Consider the following 19549-nt stretch of genomic DNA (forward strand, 5'->3'; position numbering starts at 1 on the left):
AAGGGAGACTAGACTTGTATACAATATTTCAAAAGTAGCCTTACCATGTCCTACACAGCCACACAATGACCTCCCAACTCCTATACTCAGTGCACTAAACAATAAAGAAAAGCATACCAAACGCCTTCTCCACTCTCGCCAATCTACTTGTGACTCTACTTTCAAGGAACTATGAACCTTCACTCCAAGGTCTCTTTGTTCAGCAAACACTGACCAGGGCCTTACCATTAAGTGAAGAAGTTCTTCTAAGATTGGTCATTCCAAAATACAGCACCTCATATTTATCTGAATCAAGCTCCATCTGCCACTCCTCTGTCCATTTTATCAAGATCCTGTTGTACTCTGAGGTAACCTTCTTCGCTGTTCACTATGCCTCCATTTTTGGTAACAATGCTCCAATGTTCACATCCAAATTATTTATATAAATAACAAAAAGCAGTGGACCCAGTACCAATCCTTGTGGCACACCACTGCTCAGAAGGCTCCAATCTGAAAGGCAACCCTCCACCACCACCCTCTGTCTTCTACCTTCGACCCAGTTCTGTATCCAAATGGCTGAATTCCATATGATCTAAATTTACCCCTTTACTTTGCAACATTGCAGTTGTGACAACATTGGAAGCCAAACAGGAGTGACCTCTGCTTGTGTTTATTTGAATATTGCTGAAAAGTGAGACGAATTGCTGAAGCTTTTTGCACTCACCGAGACAAATGCAAGAAAACAAAATTTGAACCGACCATGACAATTTATTCTGCAAGATGCAAGCGTGTTGATATGTTGGCAGGTCAATTCTGCTGGACAAAGGCTTTGCCACCAGGAATGCACTGGTGAACCGTGGGCTCCTCAATCTCCAGCATAACTCAAAACAAGGCAAAGGCTTGATCATAATCATTTTGTTTGCAGCCATTGGGTCCCTGTTATTAAATAAGCTAAATGTTGCTAAATTAGCCATATTATTATCTTGACTGCATATCTTAAATTTGAGGTTAGTGAAGCTATTAGCATCCTCAGGGTTGTTCAGGAAGGAAATTAAAGAATACAGAGGATAGATGGGGAAATGGATTTGATCCTTTTGATTTGATTAAATGGTGGAACTGGCTTGTTGGGCTGAACAGCCCATTTCTGTTCCTATGACAGTTGGATAAATGGGCATGGGTTCAAATTCCAAACTCATCTCCAAACAAAAGCTAGTGTCATTTCACACCATCAAGATAACATTCTATGGGTTAGTCAAAAGCATACTGTTGTAAGGGTGAATCAAAAATTGTTTGTTTCATCATTTCTGATGAAAGTAAACTGACCCAAATTATCTTCCACATCTGTTTTGATCTGGTGATCTTGTGAACTGAAACAGCCATAGTAAATTAACAAAATGGATTTTAGTAACAATTCTTCATTCAAACTCCTCTGTTTTCATATTGCAGTCAGTATAAAATGAAGATGGCATTATTACCAACAACATGTGTCTTGAATAGTTATTATAAAGTTAGAATGACAGGGAAAGAGGCCATTAGTCTGTTGAGTCTATGTCAGTTCTCTAGGAAACCCAAGCTATTTATAGTTGGTAAAGCGAGCGTATAGGTGAAAGATGAAGCTCAGTGTAGAGAAATGTGAGATGGCATTTTTAGTAAGAAAAACATGGAAAGACAATATTGAATAAAAGGTACAACGCTAAAAGTGGGGCAGGAGCAGTGCGGCCTTAGTGTATTTGTGTATCAAAGGTGGCAGGAGTGAGAGAGCAATTAATAAAGTATATAGCATTCTATGTTTATTAATAGGGTGTAGAATACAAGAGCAATGAGATTATGTTGAACTTCTGGAAGATATTAGTTCAATTTCAACTTGTGTGCTGTGTACAGTTGTGGGCACCACACTTCATAAGAAAGATGAGAGGAAATTGAAGAGAGTGCAGAGGAAGTTCCATGGACAAGGAATGCCAGTTATGCAGATAGATTGGAGAAGTTGGGACTATTATCCTTGGAGAAATTTGAGAGCCAAAACAAATGACAAAAGATGTTGGCAAAACTCAGCATCACCACTTCTGAAGAAGAATCATACTGGACTCAAAATGTTAACTGTTTCCCTCTCCACAGATGTTGCCAGATCTGTTGAGTTTCACCAATGTTGTCTGAGTCGGTTTCAGATTTCCAGTATCCGCAGCGTTTTGGTTTTATTTGAAGGGTGAGATCAGATCCGATTGAAATATTCAAAATCATGAGAGATCTGAACAGAGTAAGTAGGGTCAAACGACTCTATTAATGAAGGGATTGAGAATAAGAGGTCACAGATTTAAAGTTATTAGACAATGTCAAGGAATCATTTCAATGCAGTGAATGGCTAAGCTCTGGAATGCACTGACTGATTGTGTGGTAGAAGAAGGTTTAATTCAGGCATTCAACAGGGAATTAGATTGTTCCCTGAAACGGAAGGATGTTATGTGGAAATTTAGGTCAGCTACTCCTATGTAAATGTTCCTATTTTTCATTCCTTAGCAACTCACAGTTTAAGACAAAATATCAGCATCTTGGATATGGGTAATGATGAATAAAGCAAAAAGAGCTGTTTCAGGTAAGTTTAAGAAGGCACCGCCATGTTATAAACATGAGAAAATGGAAGCTGACTTAATCTCACACGAACTGAATTCCTAATCTCACTGATGTCCATCAGTCATAGCAGCAGAAATTAGGCTATTCAGCCCATTGAGTCTGCTCCAGCATTCAATCATGGCTGATAGGTTTCTCAGCCACATTCTCCCGCTTTCCTCCTGTAATCCTTGATTCCCTTAATACTCAAGAACCTATCTGTCTCAGTCTTAAATACACTCAATGATCTGGCCTCCACAGCCTTCTGTGGCAATGAATTCCATAGATTAACCACTCTCTGGCTGAAGAAGTTTCTCCTGATCACCATTTTAAAAGGACTTCCCTTTACTCTAAGGCTGTGCCTTCAGGTCCTAGTCTCTCCTACCAATGGAAACATTTTCTCAACATCCACTCTGTCCAGGTCATTCAGTTTTCTGTATGTTTAATTAGATCCCCCCTCATCCTTCTAAACTCCATCGAGTATAAACCCAGAGTGCTCAAACGTTCCTCATATGTTAAGCTTTTCATTCCTGTGACCATTCTTGTGAACCTCTCTGAACATGTCTCAGGGCCAGTACATCCTTCCTGAGATATGGGGCCCAAAACTTCACACAATACTCCAAGTGTGGTCTAGCCAAAGCCTCATAGACCCTCAGAAGTACATCCCGGCTTTTACATTCAAGTCCTCTCAAAAGAAATGCCATTTGCTTTCCTAACTACTAACTCAACTTGCAAGTTTATCTTGAGAGAATCATAGACTCGAACTCCCAAGTCTCTTTGCAACTCAGATTTCTGAATTTTCTCCCCATTTAGAAAATAATCCATGCATCTATTCTTCCTGCCAAGGGGCATGACCTCACACTTTCCCACATTGTACTTCATCTGCCACTTCTTTGCCCACTCTCCTAACCTGTCCAAATCCTGCCTCCTCAATGCTACCTGTCCCTCTACCTATCATTGTATATCTGCAAACTTAGCCAAAATGCCCTCAGTTTCTTCATCTAGATTGTTAATGTATAAAGTGAAAATGTGGTCCCAACACTGAGCTTTGCAGAACACCACTTGTCATTGGCTGTCATCCTGAGAAAGACACTTTTATCCCCATTTTCTGCTTTCCACCATATAGCCAGGCTTCTATCCATGCTCGCACCTTGCTTGTAATACCATGAGCTCTTATGTTACTCAATAGCATCCAGTGCAGCACCATGTCAAAGGCCTTTTTGAAGTCCAGGTAGATAACATTCATTGGCTCTCCTTGGTCTGACCTACACCTTACTTCCTGAAATAACTCCAGCAGATTTATCAGGCATGACTACCCCTGATGAAACCATGCTGACTTTGTCCTATTTTATCCATAAACCTCCAAGTATTCAGAAATCTCATCCTTCACAATGAATTCCAGGATCTTACCAGCTATGCTAATCAGTCTGTAATTTTCCATCTTTTGCCTTACTCCCTTTTTAAACATGGGTGTCACTTGAGCGATTTTCCCGTCCTCTGGGACCCTCCCAGATTCTAGCAATTCCTGCAAGATCACTATTAACGCCTCCACTATCTCTTCAGTTATCTCCCTTAGAACTCTGGGGTGTAGTCCATCTGGGGTTGAGGGGTTTGGTGGATTTATCCACCTTCAGCCGATTCATTTTTTCTATCATCTTCTCCTTTGTGATGGCCACCATGTTCAGCTCTGCTCACTCACTCTCTTGAATTTTTGGGATATAACTCATGTCTTTCACCATGAAGACTGACGCGAAGTTTCAGTTCCTCAGCCATTTCTTTGTTCCCCAATACTATCTGTCCAGCATCATATTCCAGTGGCCCAATGTCCACTTTTGCCTCTCTATTGCCCTTTATATATCTAAAGAAATTCTTACCATCTTCCTTTATATTATTGGCTAGCTTACCCTCATCTTTAATCACAATGGGACAGTGCCAAATGAGAAGCAAATAGCATTCCCAATGCACAAGACTAATAATCAGATGTCGATTGGTCCAAGGTTTTTATGGCTACTCTAGCAGTTGTCTCAAGGAAAGATCAATGAATCCACAGGAAAAGCAGGTACACCTCCCTGTTACAGACGGGGTGGAAAAGAATACAATAGGAAAAAACATGAACATGAACACAAAAGCTGATTTAATTGTTACCACTGGATATCAAGCTAAAACTAACATTTATGCAATACTAAACAGACTGCAATTTGCTACTGGCTATTTTACATGCCTCTCAAAACTGATTTCATACTTCAGATGTCTGATTGTGGTCTGGCTTTTTAGATTAGATTCCCTACAGTGTGGAAACAGGCCCGTCGGCCCAACAACTCTACACCAACCCTCCGGAGAGAAACCCAGCCCTCTATATTTACCCCTGACTAATCACCTAACACTACAGGCAAGTTAGCATGTCCAATTCACCTAACCTGCAAATCTTTGGACTGTGGGAGGAAACCAGAGCACCCAAAGGAAACCCACACAGACACAGGGAGAATGTACAAACTCCACACAGACAGTTGCCCGAGGTGGGAATTGAACAAGGGTCCCTGGCGCTGTGAGGCAGCAGTGCTAACCACTGAGCCACCATACCACCCCAATGTTTTGATACATTGCTTTGCATAACGCAGCAAGGAAATCTTTGGTCTGTTAGCGGTGAGTCAGTTGCTTTCATCCAAGCCAATCTAAGGATAATAGGTTCAGCACCTGAAGCTGGGGTCAGGATAGGTGAGTCAGATTTTAGGAAAGAAATGTTTAAAATCAAAGATTTAATCACTTGCAACCATCACCTGCTACCTGTTGGGAAACGCATGAGGGCATCTAACCAAGAAAGGTGCAGTGTAGACAATGTGTCCTCGCCTAACCCAATAATCTGCCTCAGTTCAGACAATACACATTGCCACTTGAATAGTGGTACCATTCCCTAATTGATTTAATAATACCTTCACAAGGAAGTAATTGAAAAGATGTACAAAGTCATCAAAGAGTGGGCTCTAATTCATTAGGTGCATGCACTGGAATGCATGGATGGTGCAAATAGATTCAACAGTGCGTTTCAAAACGATAATTAGGTATGTACTTGAAAAGGAACAATCTACAGGGCTGTGGGGAAAGTGCGGAGGAGTGGGACTAATTGAACAGATCTGACAAATCGTGCCCACAACCATGGTGGCTGAATGGCATCCTCTAGATGTTCAATTATGTTAATGAGGGGAGGGAAGGGTAACATGTAGATTTGATTCACTGCTGATCCATGATCACTGTGAACTGAAAAAAGGATTGTTAAAGTGATTGGAGATGTTAATCATTTTACTGATTCTTCTAAGAAAAGGACAGCATATATTAGCACCAACATCTCAGCCTGCTACCACCGCCTGGTATGGAGCTAGCATTAATGGAATGAAGTCCAGTCCAATTTTGGACAGATGGAGATTGCCTCTTCTGTCCCTTACCTCAGTCTTGTTACTGCATCCAGATTTTATCACAGATTACTGGAACCAAGTACAACTGTTTATTGTGCTTTTTTTTAAAAAAAAGAAAAGAAACATCATAATTGATCCAAAACGCCAAGCACTTCAGCTCAGCCTTTTCCCTGGAGCAGTGTGAGTTTAGAGATCCCGTCTCCATCTCTCGACAGTCTTAAGAGCTCCACTGCCCTCTGTAACAATGCAGTGTTGATCACTAAAATGATCCTGCATTGTGCAAAATTAAACCCAGCAGTTTGAAAAGGAAACGATCCCATACGATGCACACAATGATTAAAGCTGTGCTGTTGAAGACGAGCGTGTACTGAAAGATCCGAAACATTCCCCAATCACTGCTTTTAAGACAATCTTCGTGAAGTAGGTCAACTCGCCTCGGATCTTAATGTGTATCTCCCCCGTGTAAAGGGTTCAATCCTCATGTCCGCTAATGACAAGTTGACCTAAGACTCAACGACCCGTGCTGTCCATTGACTTCCCCCAACCACCCCCCCCCCGCAGACCGTGAGCTGCAATTACAAAAGTAAACACCAAGCACAGAAGATGGAGTGAATACCCGGAACTTGAATGTGTTGCTATAAAGGTTGTGAGCGGGTGTTTTAACAGCATTTACTGTGCAGCTCAATAAAGAAGCAGAAATTATCCTCTAGCTCTTCAGTTTATAGAATCATACAACAGGAACACAGAGAGATTCTATCAATTTGAAATGACTTTAGTTTGGAATTCATTTTCTTTGGTTTAAGGTGAACCACATCACATCCCCTTCGACCCGAAACGAGGGGGGGGGGGGGGGTTGCTGTTTTTGGTCGATTCACCTCAAGGTCAGCCCAGGATTTATTGCCTAAAAAAACAAAATACTGCGGATGCTGGAATAAAAGCAGAAAGTGGTGCAGGAACTCAGCAGCTCTGTGGGAAGAGTTAACGTCGTTTCGAGTCCGGTAGCCCTCTCTCTCTCTCTCTCCGCAGATGCTGAGTTTCTCCGGCACTTTCTGCTGTCATTTCCAGTTTCCAGCATCCTCGGGGTTTTGCTGTGACTGTAATGCGCTGGATGCGGGCTGTCACAACTTTTAAAAGACATGACACAACTGGGGGCGAATGAGTCGGTGTGTATTCTTTCCTTAAAAGGCAAAGCACCATTAATATGTGAAGCGGAATTTTAAACACGAAATGTCACTTGATGCAATATTAAACAGAACCGACTGTCATTCTTAGAGACCTAATTAGAGTTGTTAAAGGATTCGAAGGGTTAAAGGATTCGAAGTGTGCAAAAGTGCGTTTATTTCGTGCTTTATGACAAATCCATCCATTTCCCTGGATAAAACCCCTGTTAACTAAGCAACATAATACACACTAAGAGTGCGGGACTTGAACACAAACGCTTCTGTATTTTTTTTATGGTGGAACAGTGGTACATCTCAAGGTTGTCACCAGCCAGTAACACTGAAGTTCATGATCTCAACGTCGCAGAGAAGCTTCGAGCCGAAGAGTCCCAAGTCAGTGAAAATGGGGAACCAGACACACACAGAACAAGAGCAGCCGCCGTAGTTCTTAAGGGAGTAACGCTCATGTGAAACAAAACAAAAATCTACGTTCAAATTAGAGGATGTCTCTTTAACAACCTCTCAGCTAGTCCCAAGCGACATTCTGACAGAATACAAACACACAAACATCGTAAAGTCACTTCCTCAACATGTTCGAAGAATTTTTTTTAAAATTCCAAACGTGGCTTTAAATCTGTGAAATAAGTTAAACTGGTTTGATTCGTTTGAGGGGGAAAAAAAACCTTGGTGAAGTAATCGTAAAATGTGTGCACTAACGAGCGAGGATATATATGTATATAAAGCAGCCGGTGCGGATATGGGATTGGATCTGAGGATTTCGGTTCATGAAGTAATCCACTTAGCTAACAAGGCCAGTGCAAAGAATTATACAGAGTTCATCGAACAGGAGCCAGTTATTGCTCTGCCTGTCTTTGAGTGCACCTTCTCACAATGTGAACATCAGTGAATCGCTAACGTGGATGTTAAAGCAGAGCCGGGGCGAGAAGGAGGAGGTGGTAGAGTGAGGGGGGAGGGCTACCTCTTGAAGGTGGTGGCTGAGTGAGGCAGAGCTGGTTGCCTGGCTTCTGATTGACAGAGAAGACGTTGACTTGCTGCTTCCTTTGGCAGGTTCTCGGCTCCCGTCTCTCTCTCTCTCTCTCTCTCTATTCCTGCTCGGTAACTTTAAAGAGGGGAATGCAGACGCCAGCGGACTAAGATGGCTCTCCAGCGGTGGATTTACCCCTTGCTGCACACACTCCACCTCATCCTCGCCTGCGATGCCGCCAGGTCTTACCCGGCCAACGAGGGTAAGTTTTATTCTGGGGCGACCATTGCGTTGTAGCGGAGAGGGTGGGGGAGAAAGTTAACGCTCAGGGATTTGAAACGCTTTGTGATGAGTTGAGACCCCCAATCGCTGGAACATTTTTCTGCACGTTTACCCGACTGGAAATAATTGCAAGGAGAAGGAAAGGGAATTTGAATGATGGCTCGTAAGATGACACTGGGCTCGAGTTGCTTTATGAGCGGAATTCTGTCTCACGCTTCCCTCTCGCCACACGTAAACCAGACCATTAAGCTCGTCTGTCGGACTAATTTGCTGATGAGCAGGAAGTTTAGCAGATGCAGGGAAGACATAACCTTGAGGATGGGATACAGAGAGGATCTGCGGCAACTTTGCTTTGGGTCATTTCCCTTGAGGACAGTTCTCCCTAAATACACACTTGCCTACATGGTTGAGACACTATTTAATAGCATCACCTGAAATCGTGTTAACGATTACGTGACGAAGGCGCATTTAGATTTCTATCAGTAGATTGGGGCCAGTGTATGATTTTACTGCACGTATGCAATGAAGTGAGGAGTTACTTTTGCCACGCGTCCGCTGAAAGTTGCTTGTCAGATCCGAGGTGTTTTCTCAGGCAATATAGTGTTAATTCATGTGATGCACATTTTGTACCTGGCAGGGCACACAAGTTTGGTTACGGTGGCTAAGTGGTTGACACTGCTGCCTCACAGCACCAGGGACCCGGGTTGGACTCCACCTAGGTCCCTGCAACTGTCTGTGTGGAGTTTGCACATTCTCCCCGTGTCTGTGTGGGTTTCCTCCCACAGACCAAAGATGTGCAGGTTAAGGTGAATTGGCCAATGTTAAATTACCGATAGTGTTCAGGGATGTGCAGGCTCGGTGGATTAGCCGTGGGGGGTGTGGTTCCAGGTGGGAAGCTCTTCAGAGGCGCGGTGTGGACCCGATGGGCTGAATGGCCTGCCCGCACGCTGTAGGGATTCCATGTTTCGTTTTCGGTCATTCCCTATCTCTCCACTGAGTGAAACACAAGGTGGCAGTATTTCCCGTCTCGGGCTGCGCCACTTGCTGATTTGAATTAAGGTTTAATCCCGTTCTGCAAACTTCTTAAGGAGCTTTAACACGACCGGCCTTATTTCCCATTGTCAAACGGGAAAAAATGTAACATCTAAAGATTTTCCTATATATTTTGGAAACGTTTAACTTTTGACTTTTTTAAAAAAAATTAAAAGGCTGGTGCAATGGTGTTCGAGACATGTAGTCTGAACACAGAACAGACCAGTACAGCACAAGTACAGGCCCTTCGGCCCTCCATGGCTGCGTCGACCATGCTATTCTAAATTAGTCCCATCTGCCTTCATTTGGTCCATATCCCTCTACTCCCTGCCTGTTCATGTCTGCCTTAAATCCTCCCTTTACTGACAACAGCCCTATTGTAGTGGGGGCACTGATAGGTCCTCTGAAAGGAAACCATTTGGAAATCCACTCTGTTTTTCTTTGCACTAATCAGTTCATTTTACTGTAAAGATTCTGACTCTGCTGGCACCTGTGATAAACCTCAAGTTTCTTATTTACTTAATTTTCTTTTTGTATCCCCACCTGACGTGGTGACTGTTATTGGGATGCTACTTTCCAGCGGTTTGGTCATGTTCTATCATCTTGAGATGAGAAGTGGTTCATTGGTAGTGTGCTTACCTCTGAGCTGGATTCAAGTCCCCCCGCCTCTGCATTATGTACTATCATCCCTGTACGAGCTGATTGCTATCTATAAGGGTTGAGTATCACAATTAAGTTCAGCAAGAAATCCATTCTATACCCCCACGTTCCAGCAGGGGTCACCAGACAGCATTGAAATCAGCTCAGCTTTCCACTCCCCTATCTTTCTCCTGCTCGATGTGCAGTGCCAAGGCTGCTAAAAAGCCAATTGTACACAGGTTGAGACCAGCCTTATTGTGGGCTGAAAAGCCTCCTTCTGGTTCCACAAGAACCAAAGTGTCAGCTACTAATTGCAGATTCTAACCTGATGTTCATCATATATGCACGAACAATGCTGCAGTGCCCTCAGCGTCATGTTAATCTTAAGTGATGTATATTTCTGTTAGCCTTCACAGGAAATGATATTTAGGAATGGTTTATGTTTAACCGAGTTAGCCGTTCCAGTGTCTCCTGCTGCATTAGAGATGTCATTTCCCAACAATGACATTCCATAACTCCGTATATCCAGAAGAGTAAAGCCCAGTGCTGATGATGGGTCCAACAGTGTTTGCAATGAGGTTCCAATGCATCTGGGCCAAACTTAACATTTAACCGTTTAATCTAAATAGCAGCTAAAATATTATTGGAATTTTTTTGGGGTCCAATGTGTAGCAAACTGGTTGATGGTAATAACTCATAAGTTTTGTCTAGTGGTTGCCGTTCCTCTAATAACTTATGGACTCATAAGTGCTGGATCCCACAGATGGCAACCACCCTCCCATACTGTACCTCTTTCATGCAGTCATTCTGCAATTGAGTTGAGAGTGAGGCAGTTGGACTGTGGAAGGATCACACTCAAACTCCAGCTGCTTTGCATTGATTTTTTTTCCCCCAGTACAATAGGAATTATTGGCTATGTTTGCAAGCTTTTTTAAAACGTCTCTTTTTAAAAAAAAATCCTCCTGACTTCAGAGAGAAATGATGCCAGTTTTAGCGGCTCACTGCTATATTGGTTGAGATGAGATAATTTGGTACAATTCGTTATCAAACCTGTCAGATTACTGGTCTGAATGGTTTATTAACGCACAGGGTGCTTTTAGCCTGTTAGGTGATTGAGATGCTCTGCAGTCAGACACATGGCATATTTAGACCAGCACACTGGAAGGAATGGATCCATCAACCTTTTGTATCTGCTAACATCTTGAGCTTTGAGAGGCTTTGTTTATACAGTGCCCTGAAACTTTTTGACTGTAAAGGGCTTTAGAATACCATATGAAATACTTCCAAAGTGTCACGTCATCATAATCTTACTAGACTTCGGGCTGCTCTCTCATTAGAGAGAGATGACTGGTAGTGATTCAACCTGAGGGTCACCATGCCTCTGGTGAGGGGAGAGCTTGAAAAGGAGAGTCCTTCATGGAGTGGAGTGTGGAGAGTGATCCCACGTGGTTGATATCTCATTGCTTTGCAACCCAACTGTCCAGCCAACTGAGCTAAATGGACGCCTTTCAAAGTGCAGTCACTTTTAATGTGGGACTTAACGGCAGCCAATTTTCTGCACCATTGGGTTCACACAGCAGTACACCAATGACCAGATAATCTGCTTTTTAGATGATGTTTGAGGGATAAGTGTGGCCAGGCCACTAGGGAGGACTCATCTTCACAATAGTGCCTTGGGATCTCTTTTGTCCATGTAAGAGACCAGACTGGTCCTCTGCTTAATAGCTCATCTGAAAGATGACATGCCTGATTCTCCCAGGACTGCACTGGAAAGCAAGCCCAGATTTTGTGCTTTTCTTCTGTCATGCAGCTGGATAATAGAGAAGATAATGAATAGGTTTGCTCACGACTCCTGGCAGAGAAAGTGATGAAACATTGATGTTACAGAAAAAAAATACAAATTTCAAGCTTTGCAATATTTTACTGGTAATAACAAGTGACCTGATGAGTCAGAAGAAGATATACCAACATTCAGAGTTAGGAGCTACTGGAGAAGAGTGAAATAGTCAGAAATAATTTGGCTGTCAATATCTTTTTTCTGTGAAATATTTGTCCTAGATTTCTCAAATGTTCTATGTCCTGTGATCCCTTAAAGCTGACTCTTTCTTTTCTGGTTATCGCCAACTATGTGAAACCTGATGGAATCTCATTGAAGAGCAAATGTAGCTGCAAAAGGAAAAGAAATAGCAGAATGAAGAGGATCAATAGAGATACTGATCTTGGGGATGGGAAATGAGCGATTAAATGTTGTAATTTTTTCCAGTGTACTCCAGTATCACAACAACTTTTGTCCTAGTTCTATAAACAGAATCACATTTTATTTTGCTGTTGTAGATAATTGAAGGATCAATTTAAAAATAAACTTAATGCAAACTGAGTATATGCACACTGACGTTCCCTTTCACCTCATCACCTCAAATTATGAATTTATAGCAAAATAAATTGAGCAGAGTTCCTCCAGGCCAGTTGCTGAATATTAGCACCAATCTGCTCTGGAATATTCATTTGATGTGATTTGGACCTATTTATACACTTGTGTATGGCCATGGCTCTATCAGATGGAGAAGAAATTTTAAGAGGTAACTTTTTAAAAATCTCGTCACATACACAATATTTAACTGCACTGACCTCAATGAGACAGTGTTGTGACTTTGCAGGCAAGGCTTTTACTTACCTGTTCCTTCTATTTGTCAGTTCCAACCCCCCTTTCACTTTCTAATGGTGTGACTGTTGTCAGTGTACACCCAAGGTTAATGTGCAGAATATGCCCACTTGGGTAAAAGATGGGTGTGCTAACATGAGTTGCTCACCAACAGGGGCCAGTAAATAAGTCTGAGGACTTTACCTTGTATCCCTCTTCCTCATTCAGGGGCCCTGCAGGTCAGTTGTAATTTCTCTGCTGCAGAGATCAGCTAACTCAACAGAGAATCGGGCACAAAAGCAGAAATTGCTGGGAAAACTCAACAGGTCTGGCAGCACCAGTGGAGAGAAATCAGAGTTACTTTTTCAGATCGAGCAACCCTTCCTCCAAACATTTCTGTTTTAATCAATTCAGGGACTCTGGACTCTGACCCTCCACTGTACTTGGCTGATGTCTTTACCCACAAAGGCATTGGAAAAGCTCTCCCTATTTCTAAATCTTTGACAGAATGATCTTCCTAGAAACATTGAATTACACAGTGTAGGAGACTATTCATAATTGTACATTGCCAGACCTATAGATGCTAGTAGTATATATGACACTAACTTCAAATCCATAAAGCAAAGATATGTGATGGATTTCTTGTATATGCACACCATGTCAAAACAGGAGACGTTGGGAGAGGTAATCCAAAAAAACATGGTGAAAGGTGTAATTTTCAAGTGAAAGTCTTAAAGAGGGAGAGCAAGAGAGAGTGAGTGAGTCAATCAGTGACATGGAGAGAGTGACATGCATCTCATTACACAGTGTAACCTCACATTGAATTGTCCAGGAAGATATGATCTACCAGAGCACAAAATTAGGATGACACATGGTCACTGCTTTTCTATGATCCATCATACAAATTAGGTTTTCTGTTGTAAGCATTATTCAGTAAAAATGAATGCTTCAAGTATAAATGAAAATAAGTAACAGCTCTGTATATGAAGCACATCATGTCTTTATCTGACATGATTTCTGCCTCAAGTGTAGTGATGTCTCAATGTGTTCGATTATATAACTGAACTCTAATACATATACTTCTTTAAAATGGCCCCTTAAGAATAGGAATCCTGTACTTAATGTTTTAAAATTCCTAACTGTAATGTGCTGTCTATAGACCTTCTAAAGATTACATTAAGGGTGTTGAACTTATGTATTGAGAGAGATGCCAAGATGCTCACATCAGTGCTAATGGACGCACTCAGACTTGTGCAAAAGCCATAAATGCTACCAGCTCTGTTTGTTTTTAAAAATCAAACTCTATTATGGCAACGGTAGAGCAGGTGGGATTTGAACTCAGACTTCCTAGCTCAGAGATTGGGCATTACCACTGTCATGAATGCCCCCCCCCCCAAAAAAAAAGTGGTGAACTTCTTTAACAACATTCAAACACCGATCACCGATAACCTTGGTTCCTCCATACCCCACAGTTTGAATGAACAATGCTGCGTGTTTCTCAGTTTTGTGCCCAGATAACATCAACTTGGCCAAGCAAGAATTGAGCACATTGACTAATTAGACAGTACCTGCAAGATGTTGATGTTTCTATCTGTTAAGAATGAATAATATATATGACTTAAAATGGACAGGATGGGATCATTTAGCTCATTTGGCTGGATTGTGATGCAGAGCACTGCCAAATGGTGTGAATTAAATTCTTGTACCAGCTGAAATCATGAAAGTCCCATCTTCTCAACCTCACCCTGTTGCTTGAGCAATAGTGACCCTTGGGTTAAACCACCACAAGTTGTCTCTAATGAGAGCATAGCTGTATGGTCCAGGAGGAGTTTGGTGACTTTAGCATTACCTTTTTGCTACTTTAAAATGGGGGTGGTATAGTGGCTCAGCACAGCTAACTCTCCACTCCAGGGATCCAGTTTCGATTCCAGCAAACTCCATACCTGACATTCTCCCCGTGTCTGCATGGGTTTCCTCTGACAGCCAAAGATGTGCAGGTTAGGTGGATCGGCCATGCTAAAAGCCCTAATATCCAGGAAGGTACAGGCTAGGTGGATTAGGGTTACTGGGGTGGTGTGTGTCTGGGTGGGATGCTCTTCAGAGGGTCGATGTAGACCCGATGGGCCAAATGGCCTGTTTCCACACTGTAGGGATTCTATAAATGTAACGATAATGTGGATGGGAGGGGGGAAAACAGGCAGATATATAGGCCAATGACAAACCATCTTAATGAGTCTGTCTTAGTTTGATTTTAAATAATGTGTTAATTAAAGAAAGGCATACCTGTAATGTCCTAATCATATTCTCCACTCACAAAGCACCATACCTTGTGTCCAGCAAAAGACTACAAACAGCAAATCATCAGTTTTATTGATCTTTGGTTGAGATAAATATTGGAACAACCTCCAGCATAAAAAATTTACCAAAGCAGGCGCTCCTTTTCTGGCAAAGACCTATTTGTTTTTCTTTCAATAATGTCAAGGGTCCTTTTACATTTACCTGAGATGGTGTCCCTAACCTTGAACAGTGCAGCACTCCCTCAGTACTACACTAAACCACAGCACAGATTATTTTCTCCAGTTTTATGATTGGGTGTAATCCTTAATTTGACTCAAGGGCTGAGTGTGCTGCCATGGAATCACATCAGATAATCACAGACCTGTATTGTAAGTATTTTTATATTCTGCCATTGATGCCATACAAAAATCTCAAATCTGTGTTGGCCTGGCATTCACAGCCATGCAAGCGGTGGTTTAGGATATTATCATTTTAATTCTGGGACTGTGTTTGAACGCAACCCAAATTGACTGAATTCCATTCTCAGCTGTCTGGCAACAGTTTTCACAGACCTTTAGTGAAATGAGTTTGGGCAGTTTCAACTCATTTCCCAGTGAGCACCTCTGTATAAAACCTTAATCCAACACTAATTTATCTTTAATTGGATAATTTCATGTCTGCAAAGGGCAGCCTGCTGTGGGGAATGGAAATTCTATGCTGGAGACTGAATGAATAATAGGTATAGTTTGCTAAATGAAGTCTACTACCGTACTGACCTCTCGGTTTTCAAACAGATCTCTAGGTCTTCCACGCTTCCCCCTCCCCCCCCGCCAAATAACCATAATCATAAGGATTACAATAGTACCTGGAGCCAAACAGGGATGTTATTCAATTTCTGAATTTATTGAAGTTATAAACTGACATTCTATTTCTGTTAGATATTAAAAACGTAATCTCTGATGATACTGTTATCCCCTTTTTAGCAAGTGGGATTTTTTTCCTTCCTGAAAGTCAGGACTGGTGTATCAACTCAAGTGTAAAAATCCTCTGTACATTCAAGAGCTCTCTGGGTTTAGAAATGGTACATATGCGAATAAAACTAATGGAATATGGATGTTAAAGACACTGGTAAGCATGTTTGAACATCACTAATCTTTTAATCGACTTAACATTGGTGACTTGAGGTATATTCAAATTGATAGAATAGAGATTGAAGCTTAATATTTGCACTATTTCTCCTTCCTCTAACATTTCTGCTAATTCAATTAACCTAATTTGCTTAATTCTTTTAAAATTATTTTAGGATAAACCTTTCAACTACAGAAACACCTTCACAACCAGCTATGCATTTTGATATAATTGTGCACAAGAAGCTTGGCCTTTCCTTTTATCTAATATTATTTTCCCACTTCTACATGGACATTGTCCACATCATTATATCCTAGCTGAGAGCCAAGTTTCTGTTGAACTGAGATAGGAGGAGTGCACTAACGTCAATGGCAGAGAAATTTGTGTATCATAATGTAAGTTTAAAAATATTTTGCCCAAACCCCAATGTGTTCAATTATAAGTTTTTTTTTATCTATATTAGTCTTAGAACAAGAGGTCTATTGACTGATTCTTTTTAATAAGCATGAGATGATCAACTAATCATGAAATAAAACCCATTTAACGAAGGTGCAGAATTAGTTAATGCGGACTTTGAATTATGCAATGCTTTCTCCTTTTAAATAATCCAAAATACATGCAAATAAAGACACACACACACACACACAGACTGGAGGTGTGTGTGTGTGGAGGAAATTGAAATGGATTTCTATGCGCACAGATTCAATTTAAAAAGGAGGTTAAAAGAAACACTTTATTATCAAAGGTGAGTATTCTTGAAGGTTATATTAGAAAAGCATGGAACGTTCTAAATTTTGTTGATCTAGTGGTCTTGCATATATGTTCAAAAAACTACTCATGCACAGTTTTGCCTGGGTTTTTGGCAGACACAGCTTGTTTGGGAAATACATTACTCAGAAATTCAGTCACTCTTCCAGAAGAGCAAACCTTTTATCACACTGCACTACAAGGGTGTTTTGGAAGCTGAAGACAAACGCTGGACATTTTGTACTTAGCTGGCTTTCCCCCAACTGATCCAAAACAGAGCCAACTCTCCATGACACGTGATGTTCAAAAAAGTCAAGCCGGCGACATTTGAGAAGTGAGATCATGTAATTGTCTGAAATTACTTGATTTCTAGGAAGCCTTGTTTGTAAAGTTTAGAATTTTAAAATCCAAGGTTCTCCCAGTAACTACTTTTTTTTTGACAAAATCTAATCCAAACCTTTATGTAATATATCCATTTTTCTACAATTCTTGAAAATAACGAAGCATCTTCAGGACATCGAGTAAGTTCAAATAGGAATACTGTGTAATATTAGCTTTCCATCTTGGACTTTCATAAATTTGAGAGATTAGCTGGCAGGAATTGATCTGATCCTCATTTTCTTTTGGATTTTGAATACCAGGAATGGATGAGTAAAACATAGGAATCCTGGACAAAATAATTTTAAAACATCCAGTCCTAACTCTAGACTAACATTTTCAAATGTATTTTGTTATTTAATTAATTTTCAATTAATAGATAAAAACAAAACAACTCAAACAAACTGAACAGAAATATCTGGAGAAAGTGAGTACTACAGATGTTGGAGATCAGAGTAGAGAGTGTGATGCTGGAAAAGCACAGCAGGTCAAGCAGCATCAGAGGACGAGGAGAATTGACATTTCGGGCATAAGCCCTTCTTCAAGAATTTTGACAGAAGTATCATGAGATTAGTTAGGAAATGCCAGGCATTCAAACAGGATGTAGTTACAATATAGACTTTTGCAGCAAAAGAATCAATGGTATAAAGTGTACTGAAAATAATATTAAGGCAGAAGTATATGTATTTTGTCATGAAAAGGCTATAAAATGATGCTCCACTTTGCAACCTTGACATGTCACTGGAATCAAATTGTATGAATTAATTTGGAATGATGATGTGGAGGAAGATAATCCATTGGCAAGATGTATATCAGAAATAGATGGAACCAAGGATGAATCATTGTGAACTTTTAAAGCAGAAATAGGGAAAGGAGCAAAAGGAATGATGGCAAGATATGCTCTGGCTTTGTTCTGAATTAAATATGGAACCTTGTGAAGGCAATGTCATACACCTGCACCTGGATAGGAGGCGATCACTGGAGAAGGAGGTTTCGTCAGTCCTATCAAAATTGTGGAAAGTATAGGGAGGGATAAAGCAACACTCCTTGTACTGATAGATGTAGCTGTTTTGCTTGCTTTAAGAAGTTAAGACATCAGCCTGGAGGAATTTAAACAGTGAGTTATGATTGGGATACAAACAGCTGAGATGCTTTAAAATGCCTCCTGTTTTAACATCTGTGCAGAATCTAACTAGCTTTTGGTCTCCAAAGTAAAGCTTCAAATGCTTTCCTTGAAACTCCTTGTTTAAAGTTTAGCAGCTACACACATTGTCTTAGACCCTGGTCAAGCTTATGCCTTCTCTCTTTGGGTTGGCTTTCTCTCCTGTGCATTTTGAGTTTTCTTCTTCCTCTTCTTAGAAATAATTCTGATATCATTAATAAAGAAACTGTGTTATGACTTCCAATGACCCCTTGATATGTTCCAACCCAATATGACCTTGGTTACTATGCTTACTATGATCATTGTTTCTCTGTTAGCTCTTCTCTATGCCATGCATTCAAATGAATCCATTCCTAAGTGCTCCAATAGGCTTGATGGTAAATGTGGTTCTGTCTTTTTTTTTTTTGGCTGTTCACCATGCTGTGGAGTCTGAAATCCTGATCACTACACTGACTATCGTATCCTCATGTGATACTGTGTAATTCCCAAATAAGTTACTGAAGAATTCCATGTCTCAATGCTCCTGGTTTTACTCATTTCTCATTGAAGACTTGAAAGTTCTCTATGAGAATAAGATGTCTGTGGCTCAAAGTACTGTAGTTAGACTTTGTTTGGTATGTAATATGCCCAGCCTTCTGATTTATTTTTTTTCCTTATTTTGATGCATTCCTCTCAACACTTCTCTTGTGCTTCCCAACTTTCTTCCATGTTTGTCTCAGCCTGCAAATATTTTGCCACTTCTGACACGCAGGTTTCAACCTTTTTTTGTATGAAGTGCAAGTCATGAAAATCGACAACACAGAAATCAGCCCATCGCATCCATACCTGACCAACAAAAAGGCATCTAACTACTTTAATTCCATTTTCCTGCACTTGGCTCATAGCCTTGCAGATGCACATTTACATACTTCTAGTTCTTCTGCTTCACTTATTGATATTTATTGATGGTCTGTTTTCTGGTACTTTCCAGCCTGTGTTTAGTTGTTGATTCATATTTCATTAGGCTCAATCTGAAATGTTTAATCATGGGTGATAATGTTAGGCTTGTACTTCTATTATAGGCAGAATGACCAACAGTTTATTGCCTGTATTTATCTTAAACTGGAGGCTGGTTATACAATTTAA

At 40.9% G+C, this 19549-nt stretch overlaps 1 protein-coding gene across 2 annotated transcripts in view; it reads left to right on the plus strand.

Moving 5' to 3' along the window:
• Positions 1–7637: 7637 nt before the first annotated feature.
• epha4b (eph receptor A4b) overlaps positions 7638–19549 on the plus strand; it is a 353857-nt gene continuing 341945 nt past the window's right edge. For both annotated transcript variants that reach the window (XM_072572897.1, XM_072572898.1), the window contains exon 1: positions 7638–8400. In XM_072572897.1, the coding sequence (XP_072428998.1) occupies positions 8310–8400 (91 nt within the window). In that variant the 5' untranslated portion in view covers positions 7638–8309. The remainder of the gene's footprint in view (positions 8401–19549) is intronic.

Source organism: Chiloscyllium punctatum, chromosome 6 (assembly GCF_047496795.1).
Source record: "Chiloscyllium punctatum isolate Juve2018m chromosome 6, sChiPun1.3, whole genome shotgun sequence".
Lineage (NCBI taxonomy): Eukaryota > Metazoa > Chordata > Chondrichthyes > Orectolobiformes > Hemiscylliidae > Chiloscyllium > Chiloscyllium punctatum.